General features: G+C 36.9%; 2 protein-coding genes across 5 annotated transcripts; both read left to right on the forward strand.

Annotated features, from left to right (window-relative positions):
- The first annotated feature begins 382 nt into the window (after positions 1-382).
- Positions 383-8872, forward strand: LOC107474578 (DNA-(apurinic or apyrimidinic site) endonuclease, chloroplastic). Of its 4 annotated transcripts, XM_016094203.3 has the most exons (13): positions 383-552; positions 706-889; positions 1301-1401; positions 1506-1588; positions 1758-1879; positions 1913-2000; positions 2145-2458; positions 4056-4166; positions 4904-5041; positions 5128-5175; positions 5765-5845; positions 6791-6950; positions 8689-8872. In XM_016094203.3, the coding sequence occupies exons 1-13, from the start codon at positions 503-505 to the stop codon at positions 8808-8810; spliced, it is 1602 nt and encodes a 533-aa protein (XP_015949689.1). In that variant the 5' UTR covers positions 383-502; the 3' UTR covers positions 8811-8872. The 4 variants fall into 4 exon arrangements, with proteins under 4 accessions (XP_015949689.1, XP_020991098.1, XP_015949690.1 ...); XM_021135439.2 differs by having other exon boundaries at positions 1758-2000; XM_016094204.3 differs by having other exon boundaries at positions 391-552; positions 714-889; positions 1758-2000.
- Positions 8873-12264: 3392 nt separating this feature from the next.
- Positions 12265-12951, forward strand: LOC107474585 (uncharacterized). The gene has a single exon (XM_016094212.1). It carries the CDS (start codon positions 12265-12267, stop codon positions 12949-12951), a length of 687 nt encoding a protein of 228 aa, XP_015949698.1.
- Positions 12952-20669: the final 7718 nt, after the last annotated feature.

Genomic DNA, 20669 nt, shown 5'->3' on the forward strand with positions numbered 1-20669 from the left:
TGGAGGGAGAAACAGGGGGAGGAATTTTGATCATTCGGGTGTTATGGGTATTGCATATGTGAGTTAAAGTGTGTTTCGAAAGGTGGGAGAAAAACGGCAATGTTTTAGTTTCTTGAGACTAAAATGTTCTCTTTTCAAAAGTCCATCCGACGTGGCAGCGAGTAACGACTAGGTCAGCGCCACGGGAGCCACGTCACCATTTTCCGTCAGGGCAAATGGAGAGACTCTAATGGAGGGGTAAAAATGTCCACTTTTTCGGGAGGTCAGAGACATTAAAGTATTTTCCAATCCTCGGGACGAAAATGTCCGCGAAAAAAAATGTTAGGGACGGATTTGTCCTTTACTAAAAAAATAATTAAAATAAAGGGTTATCTTCTCGTTAATCATACATAAGCTTTGCCACTGTTTTCGACTTTTCGTACTTCAGGCCTTTGCGTTCTCATTTCTCAGCTTTTTTGGTGGTTCCCCTTCTATCTTTCTCGATTCGATACAAAGACCTGATATGAAACAATTCTTGCAATTCCTGTCTACAACCTCTACCAATCTCAACAGGTTTGTTTTCTGTTTCTGCGTCGCTTCATTTTCCATATCCTATATCTTTGCATTTAACTTTTCAATCGGAAATATATTATTTTGAATGTCCCTAGTTTCCAGCATTTTACCCTAATCGTAAACTATCTAGGTTTTCTGAACTGAATATTGTAGTTTTGCAGTGATTCAGAAGCATTTGAATACGAAGACATTGGTTTCTCCTACTGTGAAAGCAATGAGGTCTAAAAGACGTTTTTCGAATTCATCAGAACCTGTTTTACCAGTTGTTGAGAACAAGAAAGATAAGAAGCTTAAGGGGTTGGAAGCAAGTCCAGTTTCCAAAAAGTATATTGCAAAGGTTTAATTGATTCTTATAGGGTTCTGTGCTTAGTAGAGATACTTGCATTCTCCTTTAGCACATTTAACTTGTGCCCTGAAATATTTACCAGTATATATATATATATATATAAGCTTGGAACAATAGTTGAGTTATTTCCATTTGATCTCAAGGTGTTCAAGCCATGGTTATTAGCTTAGGCTGCCTATGTTACGCTCTTTGAGAGCGGCCTTTTTCCAGATCTTTGTTAATGCAGTTGTCCTATAGATATCAAGAGTGATAGTAAATGTTTATAGACACACATTAAATGCATCCCGGGAGAATGTAAATATTTATCATTATCTTAATAGTACTTTGTGTTTTTGTATTCTCTCTTACATTAGCCCTTTTTTGTTATCGGTTATTTGGTTTAAGTCGATATTGGTAATGTAGGAAAGTGATGTTAACAGCCATTCCATTGAGATTGAGAGGTTAAGGAATGACCCGGCCAAAATGGACACGTTGACTGTTGAGGAACTACGGAAAACATTGAGGTAAGATTATAGGTCCTTTTTCTGGCAGCAGTTGCTTTTTAGTTCTAAAACAATATTGTTTGGATTATATCTCACATCTCAGGAATGGTTTTTATATTTATCAGGAGTATAAAGGTCCCCGCTAAAGGTCGTAAAGATGATCTTTTGTCTGCCTTGAAGAGTTTCATGGACAATAATGACTCTTGCGGTACTGTATACTGTTCTCTTAGTAATGTGAACTTTTATTGTATCTGAGAACATAAGGAAATTAAGAGTTTCTTTCTATCAAAGTTATCAATTATTATGCTCATTAAGCTTGATGTCTCTCTTGAAAAACTTGTATAATTCCAATGGTTAACACGTTTCTTCATGAGCAGAGCTAGATCCTCAAGCACGAGAAGAACATGAGAAAAGACTCTTAGCTGCTTCAGAAAATACATCTATGGAAGTGACAACTAAGAAGGTATTTGATGAAGACCCTGTTGATGATGTCAATGATATTTCTGAGATAAGTAAACATAACGAGGGTAAAAGAAGATTAAAGCAATCCAGATCTGCAAAGAAAACTGTCAAGGTGGCAAACAAGAAGAAGTTGTCAGTGAAATCAGATGATGTTTCAGGTTGTCTGGTAGAATATAACTTTGAACATAACTTAGTGTTTTTTTTTTGAGTTCTTAATGCCTTTTATTTTCTAACTTTTCAGTTTTGGTTCAGGTGTGAGTAATTCAACTTCCAATCAATCTTATACGTGTGTTTATTGCCAGGTTGTAAGCCTTCTAGAGAAAAGAGAAAAGTATCTTCAGATATCGTTAGTGTTGTTGCACAATCAGAGGAGATCACTACAGCTATTCAAACTGAACCATGGACAGTTTTTGCACACAAGAAACCACAAAAAGGTTGGATTGCATATAATCCTAGAACTATGAGGCCCCCGCCTCTTACTCAGGATACAAAATTTGTCAAGCTTTTGTCATGGAATGTCAATGGATTGAGAGCATTGCTAAAACTAGAAGGATTTTCTGCACTTGCTCGAAGGGAAGACTTCGATGTATTGTGCTTGCAAGAGACTAAACTGCAGGTAGAATATTAGTGCTCATTTTATGCCTTGAAGAGTCTTATTTTGCAACTGTCCTCAGTTTCAGCTAGGAGTGGCTTGTATATAAAAATAGCATTGATAACTTATTATTTGCCCTTTTTCTTTTTGACTGGTTTGTGGATGCTTCTTACATCAGTTAGCTGTTTCCAAGTGAGTAACAAAAGTAGGTAAGTATGACAAAAATAAACAAAGAAGGGTGGAGGAAAACATGACTGAACATTTTGTGAGTCACTATCGACATAAATTGCTTTTGTCTCTTAAAAGAGATTGATACGGTAATGTTTTAAACACTGTTGTGTTGTCTGACCATGTAGTTGACCTCACCAAGTGAACAGGGTTTACTTGTTGTATGACCTTATATTGGCTTTTGGAATGTTCTTGACATCAATAAAACAAAGTTAATGATGTTTTGTAAGATAATGTCCCTAAAGTTATTGTGATTTAATATACCATACTTGTTCCATTTTCACTTAATCTTTCTGGCCAATACCTTCTACTTCTTCAGCTACGCTGATCACTATAGACATCTGGTAAAGGTGCCAGTCTTGCATATATTTGAAGCGCAAGAGTTTTCTGAAGAATTTCTAACTTTTGGGAAATGAGAAAAAAAATGTTAGAAGATAAATCTTGTTTGTTAGGGGGCCAAACTGCAGGGTGCAAAGCATCCCGCATTGCAAAAGGTCCTAGAAAGGTCCACACCCAAAGTGTGTAATGTTGGCAGCCTAACATGATGATACATAGTGGCTGATTCCATGGTTTAAACCCCTGACTTTAAGGTAAAAAAGAAACAACTCAACCATTACTCCAAGGCTCTCTGTCAACAATATAATCCCTCAAATTAATTGACAACTTATGAAATAGTAAATGGATATCAACTGTTAAAACCCTGTTTCTTCAACAAAATCAGTATGGTATCGACTGAGAAACGGGCTTACTTTAAAACATTCTTGGTCCAAGGGAATCCTTGTACTAGTTGTTGTATAGCAGAAAAAACTTTATGGTATAACGGGTAAATTTTGAAATTGTGCCATTTAACAGATAGAGCTAGACTGAAATCGCTGCATAGTAAAAGCAACTAATGTTTATGTTAGGAATTTATTTTAAATTAGTATATTAGTATATAGCTGGAAAAAGGAAGAAGAGTCAGAGGAGTGACATGGCAGGCCAAGTAGTGGCAAGCAACTGATTTTGTTAGGAAGTTTCTGGTAGGACTTTTTGAGGGATAACAGTTAGACAAAGTTGGGGGCTGGGCTGAATATATAAAAGGTGAATGCTAGCTAGTTTGGGATGTCCTAACTTTTATGTAACTGAACTGAGAGCTGTGGTTTCACATTCCTTGGAGGAGAGAATTTCCTAGCTTTTTACCTTAGATTCTTGACACATTGTCAAGGATTTCGAATTTAATACATGCTTTTCTACCCTTTCCGTGGTTAACTGATACCAGTCCTAATAGTTCATTTGAAAATCCTAAAAATTTGAGTGGTGATGAACTGTGGCATGGATATTTATATTAAAATTCATACTCATCACCCCTTATTTTCTCTTATTATGTTTGTGATTGCTCTGATTATCCTAACAGGAGAAAGATATTGAGCAAATCAAACAGCATCTAGTGGATGGCTATGATAACAGCTTTTGGACATGTAGTGTTTCTAAGCTTGGTTATTCTGGAACATCCATAATCTCAAGGGTATGTTGACCTCGTTCATTCCGTCTCTTCATACATAATGGAACTTCTACTCATAGTTTTTACAGTAAAGACTGTTTTTTGTAAAGACTATTCCTTGCAGAACTGATTCATGCTAAATTTATTATGGGGACATAAGTCGGTGTTTGGATTATCTGTTTGCATTAGTAATTGTAAAATTAAAACCTTCTTTGTTTTGTTTCTTGTCATAAAAGTTTTGTGAAGGAAATGCTGAAAACAAGAAAAGTTGTTTTCATCCTTTTCTTCAACAAACTTATGACATAGAAAACAAAACAAACAGAACGGGGTGTTTTTGTAATTATCAATGAAAGCATACTAATTGAAATGGAAATATGAAAAAAAAAGCCTCGTATTTAATGCTGCTTGTGATTATAAGAAATATTTTGACCCAAAAATTTTCTCTAGGTAAAAACTTTTTTGTAATGAGTTTAATCGTAGTGGGAAAAAAAATATTTCTACCTACTTTCAATGTAGCTTACTGCTACCTACTTTAATAATATTCCTTCCCAACATAGCTAATTTTTTTACTAAATTATGAGAGTATCATTGGCCATTGCTTAATCATTAACTTCTAGAATTTAGGTTGAAGCTAAAGGTGATATGATGTTGATTCTATCTGATAGTCTAACCATCTGCATCCTCATTATAAATTTCACGACTAGTGTTGACATTAGTAATTCTTTCAAATATTAATTTCCTTGTAAATGGAATTCTGGCAGATAAAGCCACTTTCTGTTAGATATGGCCTTGGTGTATCTGATCATGATGGTGAGGGGAGACTTGTGACTGCAGAGTTTGATACATTTTACTTGATATGTGGATACGTCCCTAATTCTGGAGATGGCTTGAGAAGACTGGTATTACATTGCTTTCCTTTTATATCTTTTCATTTGACTCTGGGAACAGTATCCTTATCTGACTATGTTTCTGTATTTGAATCTAGACATATAGGGTGACTGAATGGGATGCATCTCTCAGCAATTATTTGAAAGTATGTAGAGCTTCTTTCCTCCTCCTTGTTAGATAAGGTTAATTGTTGTTGTTTGTCTGTGTATATTTCTCCTTTTACCCCTTGTTATTTTCCCTTTTTGTCAGAACACCCATCCAAATGCTTCCTTTTGACTTTTATGTCAAATTTGCTTTATATATATATATAACTTGTGCTATCAAATTCCTATAATACTGAGTGTTGGTATTAATAAACTCCTTGCAAATTGAAAAATGGTTTATGATGTTGGGCATTCTGAGCATAGGTTTCAAATTTGTGAATGGTGTTGATCTGTTGAGCAATCTGAGTAACAAAAATTTCTACTTGTTAGTTCTTCATTTAAGATGCCAATTAACATGGTTCTTTATGCTCATCATGTTCAACTGACTATGGAATCTATTGCTTTATTATAATGTTACAATTTTGGATTAGCAAGATGCTTTATATGTTCTACATTCTTAGACTCCCTCCTCTCTCTTTGCTATTGATTTAGGGTAGGCATTATTTTCTCAGAAGAAATATTAACAGAATCATAAATTTATATTTTTGCTTCCATTATCAGGATTCGTGATTCATTTTCTGCTTTCTACAGGAGCTTGAAAAGTCAAAGCCTGTAGTTTTGACTGGTGATCTGAACTGCGCTCATGAAGAGATTGACATATATAACCCTGCTGTAAGTAATTCAAATTTAACAGTTTCATTGTTAACAGTGAAGAACACCAATGAAGTGAGGCAATTGTTTCAAGTAGAAATTACTGGATCTGGAAAGGCTGGAAGGGTGGAGAAGGAAGTCAAGAAGTTTAGTATACCTAGGAAAATTTGAAATATATTTTTCTATAATTTGAAAGAAAAATTTAATTTCTGAATATTTCAACATCACTATAAAAGAATTGTACTTGACTACTTGTATTTATTCGATTGCCTGAATCAACTTTTTGGATCGTCTTTTCTAAATTGATTTTCATTTTTAAAAATGATTATATTTGCATTGTTTTGTTCAAGTTACAAAAGGTTACCGTTGTTTGAATTCTTGGTCATTTAGAATTTATTTGATAATGAACTGGATATCCCTTAACTGAGTGTGTGTATGTGATAAATTATAAAGTCTCAGATCAGTGTGATGAGTGCAGGACATAAACTTGAATAAATGATCCTGTTATTAATGACCAAGGCTGAATTGGTTTTAACTGTAGGAGTTATGTGCTAGTAGCTACCATAAGTAGGCATATTTTCTATCAATGTCTCAAATTCAGTGTGACAACGAACTTGTAACCATGTCAACATTGTAGATTTCATGAGATGGGTAGAACCATGCGGGGTTGAATTGTTGACAACATTCTTGGGAAACTATCAGCTGAGAGTATGTTTAGATGGCATACAATTGATGAGAATATAATGCATATAAGAGGCATATTCAATAGCTGAAGTTCCATGGAAAAAACCTTTTTTGGCTAACCTGGTTGGGCTTATTAAATTTGTCTATTTGGTTTAATTTTTTAATAAACTGACAATTTGTTCGTTTCAGTTTCATTAATGGTAAATAATGAACTGCTAGGTTGCTGAGCATGGAAAATCAGCTTTTTTCTTAAAAAATCTCTTCTGATAACATAATATACAGGGTAACAAACGAAGTGCTGGGTTTACAGATGAAGAGAGGCAATCATTTGCAACAAACTTCTTGTCCAAGGGATTTGTAGATACTTTTAGAAGGCAGCACCCTGGAGTTGTTGGATATACTTACTGGGGTTATCGGCATGGTGGGCGCAAGACTAACAAAGGTATTTCATGAGTACGCCTAAAATTGATTCATTATATACTTAAAATGGTTTTCATATAATTTTTTTGTGCTATGGTTGAAAATAAATAACGTTTCTTTGCCAATGGAGTGTGGCACAGCTGGTCATGGAGTTGGTCCATATTGTTCAATTTCTCCTGTGAGATCTCCATTGTTGGATATTATTTAAGAACCCCAGTAAGAACTAAGTTGTTGGGCGTGCTTTTGGCTCTAGTTGGATTATTGGCATCAAATCTGACTAAACTATTCATTATGATATAGGTAAAAAAACGTTTTGCAGAAAAAAGAATCCATTTAATGTAAAGAAAATAGCAGAGAGAGGATAGGGTTTGCATGAGATCTATCATCAGCCTACTCTTCTCATTTTGGCGGCTTCATCTTGTTCCCTTCCTTTTAATTTTCCTTTCACTTTTGCTCCCTTGAGGTCTCCATGGAATTGCACACTCCTTCCCTTTTGTCTCTTTCTGTTTTCCTTCATCATGCCTCAGCAGGTCATTCAACTTTGGTGCTCGAGTCACAATTTGTTAAGTGAGAGTTTTCGTATGCGATCTTCCATTCTTCCATGTTACCCAGATAACTTGAATGTTCACCCTTCTCATTGTTGTCACTGTTCCCTTCTCACTCTTGGTTTCAAGACGAGTAGATTGAGGGGCCAAATCTTTCGTGGTGGATGTCCTCCTTTATCGAGTTTCATCTTCCTTGAAGAGCTTTTTGTTTACCATTTTTATGTCTGGCTGCAGCTTTACTCCTTTGTCGATGTTCATTAGCCCCCTCATGATCTTTAACAATCTGGCTGCCGATAAGATTCCATTCAGTCTTCCTCTCCAACCTTCCCAGCTGCACTCCATGTTGGCTCACAACATCCCATCAGGGACTTGGTATCTAAGCAGTAAGCACCAGTAATGGAAGAAACACCACTATATATTTATTTTATAAAAGGAGAGTTTCATTAAGATGGAGAGAAGAATGATACAAGATAGAGGATAAGAAGTCCTCTATACGACAGCAGAAAACAATCACAAGAGCAATCTATAAAGTATAGCATTCCAATCTCTCACCATGTCTGAAAATGAAAGTCTTCTATAAAGATCATCAGATATACACCAAATAGAAGCCAAACATCTACTCCCTACAAATACTTCCCGCTCTAACAGAATCCCACATAATCCTTCCTTCCACTTTCTTTCTGCAAACTTAGATCATGCACTAAAAGCTGAGTTGCAAGGGATAGCAAGGCCATTAAGGGTGTGTGTATACAGTTCAAGGGAAGGTCTTGAATAAATAAATAAAACTGCTTTGGCCAAGTACCAATCCGTCAATTTCTTTTCAGGGATTATGTTCTCTAATGTTCTTCCATCCTTTCCCGTTTCTCTACGTCTCTGTTGTTTCTCTACATCTCTGTTGTTCATACGATATCAGACAACAATAATAATAGAGTCTTTTTCCATATGGATAACATAATCTACCCAATTTTACCTGAGTATAAGTGTAATGTTGTGTAATGCATTTTGTGAAATGCTTTATCAGAATTACTTAGTGTGTAAGTAACACATCCTGTATGTGATTGTCTTTAAAGTGCATTTCTTCATACAATCATATATTTTTTTAATTCTTTGCCTTTAAATATTCTAGCTGTTGTTATCTTACATTTCAAATAAATTCTTCTCTGTTTCTCAATGATTTTCGTTCATTTATTTATTTATTTCCAAACTGTTAAACAGGGTGGCGTCTAGACTATTTCCTTATATCAGAATCCATAGCTGACAAAGTTCATGACTCGTACATTATCCCTGATGTTACTGGGAGTGATCATTGTCCTATTGGCCTCATTCTTAAGCTTTAAAGCGGAACACTGGGTCTGACCTTGGGAAAACCTTTTTTTGTTTAAATTATTATTTTATATTATCAATGGCAAAAAATATATAAAAGAGATTAAAATAGTGTTATAGTAAGTAAACGACATGAATTTTTTTTTTAATAAATGACATCAATACCAAAAGTAGTTTGTAACTACGTAGACAAAAATATACTTATATAACTACATTAGATCAACATAGTATTAAGCGAAAGCTTTTAAGTTTCTACTAATTTACCATATTAATGCTAAATTTAGTTTATAACAAAGAAAAAATCTATCTGCATAATTATATTTATACTATCATATAGAGTACATTTACATAATAATAGTTTTGGTATCAATTTTATAATTTTTCGCATCAAATTAACGTTATATAAAAAAATATTATAAAGAACATTAGTTCATATAAAAATTCTGTATTTAGTATTGTATTTATATATCTTATTTGTTGAACAAATTTTATTTTATAAAAATCTATTATCAATTAATTAATTTATTTATTTATATTATGTAAAAGTTAATATTAATATTGTTACACAATGAGTAATTGACATCGTATAATTCTATTTTTTTTCTCTTTACATTGCCACTTTGCCAGACAAACTTTTTTCAATTCATAGCGATTCGATAAATTATTACAATTGCATTCGGTCTTAATTAATTATAATTTCAATCATTAACTACACAATATATTCTCATTCATACTCACCTTCACTTTCGTCCTAGAAAATGTAATCATGGTCATAACTCATAATATTTCAGCATCAAACTTCTATAAACTTGACTTATTATACTTAAGTTATTTTATAAGACGGTACATTCTATTGATTCTATTGTTATTATTGTTGAAATTTAAAGTTTGTATTGCATACACAAATTTCAATTCATTCTTATTGGCTTTTACTTCACATAAATTGTAAATATGTGTAAATAATGACCCAAAATTATAACACTAATTTTAATTTTGGTAGTTGTTCATGTATTTTCGACAAAGTAAGGTAGAATATATACATGCGAAAGTTTGTGGTACTACAAGGCATAAAAAACATGATACAACAACTCATTTAAATGTAATGATCAAATGATTAAAGAGGGGTGGGAAACACTGAAAGGGGTAGAAGTAGGTTTTTCTGTAAAGATCTTAGGGTTTGGAATAGAGAAGAGTACTACCAATTGAAAAACGAATTGTTCTCTATTTTCGTAGATCATCTTCCAGAAGATATTTTCAAGAAGGAGCTGCAGCATTTGTTCAATTGGACTGGACAGATAAATGATATCTATTTGTCACGAAAAAAAATGGAACACTGTACATTTTTGCGTTCATCCGATATACAACGAAGGGGGGAGCTATAAAGGCTATTGCGAAAATGAATAGGATGAGATTACGAGGCAAGATTGTCATAGTAGAAGCTAGGTATCGATGCACGAATGAAGTGAAGATTACGAAGGGACCTCAGAAGGAAAATGACGCACATAATTCGGTCAAGATTCAACCTCAACATGAAGTGTGCCAAAAGGTTGCAAGGACCAATGTGAAGGAGCTGAAGAAGAAGGAAACACCAAGCGACCCGCACGGCAATAGGTGGACGAAGAAGTTGTAAGTGCCGGTGGCCAAAGCAAATCTGGATTGGTTACAGAAGAGTTTAATAGGCGGAAAGACAAAGGCAATTGACTATAAGTCCTTGAAGGCCATGATCAGTAAGAATTTACCCCATGTGGTGGAAGTCAGAGAACTAGGAGCGTACAAAACACTCTTGACGTTTGAAAGTATACTCAGTGCTGAAGAAGCCTACACGTTTAAATTGAACAGCCTCCTGAAGTTTTTTCATAGTGTATGGAGATGGGATGAGGAGGAGCGTAGTGAAACTCGAAGGGTATGGTTAGAGTGTTTTGGTATTCCCTTGCATACGTGGTCAATAGAGACCTTCAAGATGATAGAAAGCCAATGGGGAGAAGTTGTTGGATGTGACAAAGCCACGGAATCATGCCTCTCTTTCAGTGTGGTATGGGTGCAAATTGACACTTGTATTATGGACAGAATCAACGAGTGGATTCACATCACAATTGGTACTAGTGGATTTGACGTCCTAGTTAAAAAGGTTGGCCACAAGAGTTCTGGATTGGAGTGTAAGCTTGAGGAGATAGGTAAACCTTATTTTCCAGAAATATGCGAGATCTCAGGTGCGAGCGGTTCGATAGTGTCATTGGTAAATAGAGATCCGGCGGCTGAGTTGGTGATGGCGATGCCAAGGGAGGAAGATGGTGGAAAGGATAATTTGGTAATTCCTAAAAACATATTGAATGAATGGAGTAATGGCAAATTAGTTCAAATTCAAATTCCAAGGGTAACGGAAGGAAGTGATGTAGTAGGAATCGCTAAATTGAAGGGATATTGTGATTTGGTCAACGATACGAAATTAGAAGAAACAGTCAGTTGGAGATACGAAGCTGGGCTGAATGAAGGATGCTGTTATAGAAAAAAGGCTGTCTAAACACGGTTTAATGGTTGAGCAAAAAACAAGGAGGGATACACCTGTACGAAAGGAAGGAATACGGGTTGCTCATTTGTCAACAAAGGCCCAGTCCATGCTGAGCAGAATGCAGGTAGCCCAACTCACTTGGAGAAGCGAACAGATGGGACGCTAACGCAGTCGGGTCGGGTGGGGATCCATCTGGGTCGCGATCCTCCACTTGCGAAGATGAGCGCCGCTGCCGAGGAACAAATGGAAGTGGAGAAGTTGAACCTGGACCAGAACAGAGTGGCCAGAGCACGAAGAGGCCGAGACCACCGTAAAGCCAACCATGGACCCAACTGGAGAGATGAGGGGGACGCAGGTCTTGTGACAGGGAACGACGGAGGCTTCCATGGGCCAACAAGACATGATTCAACATGTGCGGGGAATCCATTGCTGGCGACAATAGGAGACGATCCCTCTAGCGAAGACGAGCTTGGCAGAGACGCCGAGGAGACTGGCTCGACTCCCGAGAAGAACTTAGTGGGCCTCGAAGATGGTGCCGATGCAGCGGATGATGGGAGGATCCTGGGTCCTGCGACAATTGATGAGGGCAGTAGTGAAACTGGAGCGGGCATGAAAACTGACGACGGACAACAGGTGATCAGTATTCATAACGTTGTGAAAAGGGAAGAACAGATGATTGAAAATAGGAAGGCCTGGGAATTGGTTGTTGAATCCGGAGCAGTGCAGTACAATGAAGAAGATAACTTAATGATGATTTTACAAGAACAGAATGAAGCGTTAGCTGAGAAGAGGAGGCTAGCAAAACAAAAAGAGAATGCGCGAAGAAGCAAACCGGAAAAACTCAAAAAGGTGTGTAACATTGTTTTAAAATGATTTTTAGCTCTTAGAATGTTAGGGTGCTGAGGGGGGTTGGAAAATTGAGTATGATAAAAGAGCTCATAAAGAAACAAAAATTGAATATGTTAGGTTTGGTTGAAACAAAATTGCAAGTTGTGACTAAATTTGATGTAGTACGTATTTGGGAAAGTGATGCAGTGGGTTGGGATTTTGTAGAATTGGAAGGCACGTCTGGGGGCCTGTTGTTAATGTGGGATGAGATGCTGTTTAGAATGAGTAACTGCTACAAAGGAGAGGGGTGGTTATGTGTTGAGGGAGTTTTAATGAAAAATGAGTTCCATTGTGCTTTCTGTTTGGTTTATGGTCCTCATACGAGAGTGGAAAAACTTGCTGTATGGGAGGAACTGAGCTTTATAGCTGGCTTATGTCAAGTCCCGATATGCTACATGGGTGATTTTAATGAGGTGTTACAGGTTGATGAGAGGAAAAATCAGGACAAGTTAACAACGTCTGCAGAGGAATTCAAGAGTTGGATCCAAGATATGCAATTAGTGGACTTACCGCTGAATGATCGTAAATTTACATGGTATAGAGATGGCTCCTATAGTCGTATTGACAGAGTACTAGTGAGTGTAGAATGGACTGAGGAGTTCCCAGAAATTCGCTTAAAAGGTGGTCCGAGAGGCCTGTCAAATCACTGCCCAATAATAGTTGAAGATACCAAGTACAGAGGTGGCCCGTATCCGTTTCGAACTCTACACTCCTGGTTTACACATGAAAGATTCCTAAGAATGGTCAAAGAGGAATGAAGGAATATTGGAGAGGGGTAGTTCACAGATAGGTTGAAGGCTCTAACGATGCCTTTGGGAAAATGGCATAAAGAAAAATTTGGTGACATGGATAAGAAAATTCAGCGCTTTGAGGAGGAGATCAAGAAGGTAGATGACATGGTTGGGAATAGAGTCTATGATAGTACAGTGGAGGCTAGAAGGAAGGCTCTAGTAAGCTGTTGCAAGCAGTGGTATATGAGGAAAGAGATACACTGGAAATAGATGTCGCGCTCTAGACATGCGAAGGACATGGATAAAAATACGAGGTACTTTCATAACTTGACGTCAGCAAGAAGAAGGAATAATAGAATTGATGCTTTGGTGATTAATGGAAGGTTGATAAGAAATCAAGCTCGGATTAAGATAGCCATTAGAGAGTTTTAAAGAGATTTGTATCATCAGGAGAGATCATCGGAGGTGGGTTTTAGGGGCGGACTGGTTAACCGGATTGACGAAGAAGAGTCAAGTGCTTTTGAGAGAATACCATCATTGGAGGAGATTAGAGAGGATGGTTGGGACTGTGAATCCTCTAAGTCTCCAGGTAGCGATGAGTATAATATGAACTTCATTAAGAAGTGCTGGGATGAGGTTGGTACAGAGTTCTCGACAGCTGTTCTGGACTTCTTTCGGTCATCAAGGTTGCCTTCTGAATCCAATATTAGTTGGGTGTCCCTTGCATCGAAGTACACTGGAGGCAAGGAGATCAAAAACCTCCGACCGATCAGCATGGTAGGCTGTATATACAAAGTAATATCCAAGGTGATGGTTAGAAGGATGAGATCAGTGATGCCAGGTCTAGTAGGGGAGACTCAAAGCGCATTTGTGAAGGGTCGGAAAATTCACGACGGGGCGCTTATTGCGTGCGAAACAGTGCAATGGTTGAAGATGAGGAAGAAGAAGGCGGCAATTATTAAATTAGACTTCCAGAAGGCTTATGATTGGGTAAAGTGGAACTTTGTAGATATTGTGTTGCAGAAGATGGGCTTTGGTTGGACATGGAGAGAATGGGTTAGGGAGTGTGTCGTTACAGCATCCATGGCAATCCTAATAAATAGTTCCCTGACGTAGCGGAAATTGGCCTATTAAGAATTTATAGAGAAAACAGCGTTGCAAGTACAGTTCTCAACCGACTAAAATCTGCTTATCAAATTAGAAGGGGTTGTCACAAAATTTAGAAATAAAATACTGGGAGTATGAATCCCAGGTCGTCTCACAACGAGTTGCAGAAAGAGTGCTATTTTATTAATCAGAGGTTTTCCAAGAAATTTTTGAGTTTGAGAAATAGAGAAATAAATAATAGTAAATTCAGATAAAAGCCTTGACCGGGAGAAAATTAAATGGAAGTTCTATCCCTGTTGAACTTTTCCAAGTGTAATAATAAAAAGGGTTGTTATCTTACTTAGTTATCCCTTATATAATAAGAGAAAGTCAAGTAACTCTCAAACTAATCCTATCGCTTGCGTCCTAATCCTTTCCTAAGAAAGGATTAGAGTCGAAGATAGGAGAATTAGCCAACAACTTCTAATTAATATTAACACTTGAGTATTCCAACTCAAGGTTTTCCTTTTAATCAACTTCCAATCAAGTTAGGAAACTACTCCATTATCATGAATATAAATTTCACAGAATTAAGAGAGGAATAAAAGGGAGGCATGATAATTAATAACTAAAAATCAATTAAAAGTAAAAATGGTTCTTTGCATTAATAAATCCCAAAATCATGAACATACTTATCTAAACAGAGTCAATGGGCAATAAAGGAGTAAATGAATAGAGATACAAACTAGAATGAGGAAGCTCCAACGGAGGTAATGAATCTTCTCAATATCCAAAGCAAAGCAATAAAACTCTAGAACTATGAATGTGAAGAAAACCTAGAGGAAGAAGTAGAATTCTCTCTAGATTCTCTAATTAAAAACTAAAAACTTTGCTAATGAGAATGTGTGTTGAGTCTTTGCATATTTCCTGGCTCTAGTCTGTATTTCTGGGCCGAAAACTGAGTCAAAACTCGGCCCGAAATTGCTCCCAGCATTTTCTGTTAATTATGCAGATCACGCATGTCACGCGTACGCGTCAGGCATGCGCACGCGTCGCTGTAAATTTCTCCATCTCGCGCGCACGCGTGAGCCATGCGTGCGGGTCGATGCTCGCTGGTTATCTCCTTAATTTCTTGTGTTCCTTCCATTTTTGCAAGCTTCCTCTCCATTCTCTAAGCCATTCTTGCCCTATAAAGCCTGAAACACTTAACACACGGATCACGGCATCGAATGGTATAAAGGAGAATTAAAATACACAAATTAATGATTCTAGGAAGCAAGTTTTCAACCATAGATCAAGACTAGGAAGGAATTGTAAAACCATGCAAATCATATGAATAAATGTGCAAGGACCTGATAAAAACCACTCAATTAAATACAAGATAAACCATAAAATGGTGGTTTATCAAACTCCCCACACTTAAACATTAGCATGTCCTCATGCTTAGCTCAAGAAGATAAAATAAATGAGTAGGAAAAAGTAAGACTCATGCAATGCAACCTATGAATGTCAATGCAACTATATGCTAAGATGTTTCTATCTACTTGGTTAAAAGCAAATAAGTTCTCCAAGACAAAAATAATTCAAATTTTACTATTCAAATCATATAATAAAAGACAAGCAAACTTGTAAGAAGATAGCTTATAAAAGCAGGGAACATAGAGTCAAGCGTTGGACCCTCACTGATGGTGTATATGCACTCTAATCACTCAAGTGTATAGGGTAATTCACTCTAGTCTTCTCTAGTCATGCTTTCTAAACTTTGTTCTGCACCTAACCAATCAACAATATCTAATACACCAATGCAAACATCATGAGGTCTTTCCAAGGTTGTAATGGGGCTAAGGTAAAGGTGAGGATACACATATGGCTAAGTGAGCTTATTCTAAAACTCTGCCTAGCTACCCATAATTTCCCACTTTTGCATTACATACTCATGCATCAGCCCTTCTTTTAACTTGTATCAGCTGTGCATTGATCTTTTCATTAACTTTAACATTGGGGTAATTTTGTCTCCTTATGCATTTACTTATTTATTTAATTGAATATATATATTGATGTGTTTGAAAAACTCTAATTTAAATTAGTGATGATCAAATATTATTAATATGATTAATTGCAAAATAATTAGTTGTTTTTAATTTACCGAAGAGAAGAAGAAGCACGCTGCAAGACCATCACAATGATAGCAAGAAAAAGAAAACATAAAGTATGTAGTCGCTAAAATCTTCAACCATGAATGGTAAGATTTGGTGACGAGATTTTGGCTTCTCCATACCTAAAATGGATGATGAAGATTTTGGTCAGAGGAAGATCTCAGGGATGGCTCGTCTCTGCTTTTGAGTTCACTCATCACAGAAGGTAGTTAGGGTGGCTACATGAAGGAGGAATCAAAAGTAGACTAGGAAGAGTTATCATGCATCATGAAGCATCAAGGGCTAGGAGTTCATCTTGGAGTGCAAGGCAAGATGGATGGCTCAGATTGGTGATGATTGATGACCAAGGAAGAACCAGAGGTAATTGCATGTTGGTTATTGCATTCGGTTACCTCTCCTCTCTCTCTGGTCGAACTAGTTTTGCATGAAGAAGAAGAAGTTTAGCTTAGTTCTTTTGGTTTCAACCGTGGAGGCTTCTCCCTCTATAAATAGGGTGAACAGCCAAGGCTTAAAGCAAGGAGCAAGGAGTGAGAGTGCAAGGCACAGAGTTCTCAGAGCTACCTAAGCTAACATATGTGCTTCTCCTTCAATGTATTCTGTTTTGTATTTTTCTGTTTAATTTTCTCATGTCTTGAGTCTCATGGAAAAAAGGCAAACAGTGAGGTTTGTATGAAAAAGCCATAGAGCGGAAAAAGGAAGAGAGTACAAAATTAAAAGAAAAAGCCATAGATGTCCTTAGAGTTCCTTTGTACATCTATGTTGTGTTTCATGATTCTGTGGGAATCTCCTTATAAGTTGGGTTAGCACTTTACAGTTGAAGCTTGGCAGTGACCAAGTCAAGTTCAGTTTTGGATTTAGATTCTGGACTTGTCCCAGATAGGAAGGGTAGTTCCTAGGGAGAATTGGTGTCTATTATCAAGAAGATTATAGTGAAATTCCATCATTGTTGTTATGGAGACTGGATGTAGGCTACACTGTACTTAGCAGCTGAACCAGGATATATCTGGGTGTAATTTTCTCTCTATTCTACTCCATTTCTGTTTCTACTGCATAGGAGATAAAACTGAAAAATATCTCATGCCGGGTCACGAGATAAAAAGAAAAAGTCTCGTGGCTGAGTACGAGACAAAAATAAAAAAGTCTCCAGAAGTTGTTTCAAAGACCAGCAAGTGTTATTAAGTGAAAAAGGGGCTAAGATTCAACCCACCTTCTCTTAGCCACTGATAAACCATCAATTGGTATCAGAGCTTGGTCTCAAAGAGATCAAGCTTTGCAGCTTGGAGAAAAGATCCAGATGGCAGAAAATAGTGGCTCAAATCTGGTTTCCTACAACCTAACAGAGGGACAGTCAAGCAACAGACTTCCTCTTTTCAATGGGAAAAACTACACCTATTGGAAGGAGAGAATGAAGATTTTTGTGCAAGCAGTAGACTACAGACTTTGGAAGATCATCCTGGAGGGTCCCCAATTCCTAACCACCACAAGTGCAGAAGGAGTAATCTCTCAAACCTGAAGCAACCTCGACCGAAGAAGACAGAAAGAAGGTGGAGCTCAATGCCAAGGCTATCAATCTGCTCAACTATGCTATCAGCTTTGAGGAATATCGGCGGGTATCACGATGCACAATGGCAAAGGAAATCTGGGACAAACTTCAAAATCACCCATGAAGGAACCACCATAGTAAAGAAGACCCGGATAGATATGTTAAACAGAGAGTATGAAATGTTTGCAATGAAGGAAGGAGAATCTATTGATGAGCTGCTCGAAAGATTCAACATCATCATTGTTGGCTTGGATGCTATGGGAATTACGTATCCTGATTCTGTGCTTGTGAGAAGAGTATTGAGATGTCTTACTAAAGAGTGGAAAACTTAAGCATTAATCATTTCTGAGAGCAGTAGTTTAGATTCCATGACATATGATGACTTGAGAGGAAACCTTCTTACTTTTGAAAACATTTATTTGAAAAAAGATTCAAAAAAGAAAGGAATTGGTTTTACATCTATTACTAACCCCATGGATGATGAATCCAGTGATAACTCCTCTGAAAATGAATTTGTGTTGTTTGCCAAAAAATTCAGGAAAATGGTGAAGTTCAAGGAAAGAGGCAAGGGAAGCAGCTCAAGAAAACAAAAGAAAGATTTCAGTAAGGTGACATGTTACAACTGTAAAGAGACTGGACATTTCAAGTCTGATTGTCCCAAGTTGAAGAAGAAAGAGAAGCCAAAGAAAGGAAATAAAAAGGGACTGATGGCTTCTTGGGAGGACTTAGAAAATGACTCGGAAGATGATGAAGAATCTGAAACCAAGTCTCAACCATGTCTCATGGCAGATCACATTGAAAAGGTAGTCTTTCACAACCCTAACACTGAAATCTCCATCTTATGATAGACCACCTTTTTGAAAAAATTAGATGTTTCTTACTTGACAACCAAGATCTTGAACAACAAATCACCATTCTTAAGGCAGAAAATGGTTTTCTCAAAGACAAGCTAAGGGAGGCCAAAACTGCTTGTGATCTTGTTGAAGAAAATAAGCAGTTAAAAGCCCAACTTAGAAGCTGCGAAAGTGATCATTCTGTTGTTGCATATGTAAACTGCTTTAAAGAAAATGAAGAGTTGCTGAAAAAGATTAAAAATCTTGAAAATGACTTAGCCAAGTTTACTCAAAGTTCTAAAAATTTAAATCAAATCTTGGCTAGTCAAAAACCATTGTATGATAAAGCTGGCTTGGGGTTTCACAAGAATTTCAAATCTGTTGAAAAACCTTATTTAGAAAACATAGCTTCATCTTCAAATGATACAAGGTTTCAAAACCCAACAAGCTTTAACAAAACAGCAACTCCAAGGTTTTGTAGACTATGCAACCGAAATGGCCACTTTCCCATTCAATGCTTTTTTGGTGAAAGAATGATTGGTGACAAAATTTACAAAGTTGTTTTTCACTACAATGGCTTGGGACATAGGAGATGGTTTAACGTGAAAGGATCCAAGAAGATTTGGATACCTAAGGTCACTTGAGCTCATTTTGTAGGTTTGCCTAGCATCCAAACGGAAAGACAATATGTGGTATATGGACAACGGATGTTCTAGGCATATGACCAGAAAGGCAACTTTCTTCATAAAGCTTGATGAATATGATGGAGGGTTTGTCACTTTTGGTGATGATGGTAAAGGAAAAATAGTGGCCATTAGAAAAGTTGGTAAAAGTTTCTCTTCTTGTATAAATGATGTTCTTCTTGTTGATAGTTTGAAACATAATTTACTTAGTGTTAGCCAATTGTGTGATCTTGGCTTTGAAGTTGTTTTTAGAAAGTTTGTGTGTTTGGTTGTATGTGAAAAATATGGGGATATTTTGTTTGAGGCTAAAAGGTGTAATAACGTGTATGGATTAACTCTTGAGGACTTGAAGGATAAAAAAGTAACATGTTTTACCTCTCTTGAATCTGAAAAATGGCTATGGCATAAGAAATTGGGTCATGCTAGCATGTACCAAATTTTTAAGCTAGTTAAGAAAAACTTGGTAAGAGGAATTCCAAATATTAAATTTGATAAGGATCTTACTTGTGATATGATGAGCGAATAATTTATACGTTTTTTGACATTATTTTTAGGTAGTTTTTAGTATGATCTAGTTACTTTTAGGGATGTTTTCATTAGTTTTTATGCTAAATTCACATTTCTGGACTTTACTATGAGTTTGTGTATTTTTCTATGATTTCAGGTATTTTCTGGCTGAAATTGAGGGATCTGAGCAAAACTCTGATAGGAGGCTGACAAAGGACTGCTGATGCTGTTGGAATCTGACCTCCCTGCACTCAAAATGGATTTTCTGGAGCTACAGAACATCAAATGGCGCTCTCTCAACGGCGTTGGAAAGTAGACATCCAGAGCTTTCCAACAATATATAATAGTTCATACTTTATTCGTAATTAGACGACGTAAACTGGCGCTCAACGACAGTTCCATGCTGCATTCTGGAGTCAAACGCCAGAAACACGTCACGAACCAGAGTTGAACGCCCAAAACATGTTACAACTTGGCGTTCAACTCCAAGAGAAGTCTCAGCTCGTGGATAGATCAAGCTCAGCCCAAGCACACACCAAGTGGGCCCCGGAAGTGAATTTATACATCAATTATTTACTTCTGTAAACCCTAGTAGCTAGTTTAGTATAAATAGAACTTTTTACTAGTTTATTAGATGTATTGGACTATCTAGTTCTTTTGACCATTCGGTCTTTCATGGAGGCTGGCCATTTGGCCATGCCTGGACCTTCATCACTTATGTATTTTCAACGGTGGAGTTTCTACACACCATAGATTAAGGGTGTGGAGCTCTGCTGTACCTCAAGTTTCTCATCATCATTCTCACCTATGAACGTGCGTGACTGACAACCACTTTCGTTCTACCTTAGACCGGGCGCATATCTCTTGGATTCCTTAATCAGAATCTTCGTGGTATAAGCTAGAATTGATGGCGGCATTCATGGGAATCCGGAAAGTC

This window comes from Arachis duranensis, chromosome 3 (genome assembly GCF_000817695.3).
Source record: "Arachis duranensis cultivar V14167 chromosome 3, aradu.V14167.gnm2.J7QH, whole genome shotgun sequence".
NCBI lineage: Eukaryota > Viridiplantae > Streptophyta > Magnoliopsida > Fabales > Fabaceae > Arachis > Arachis duranensis.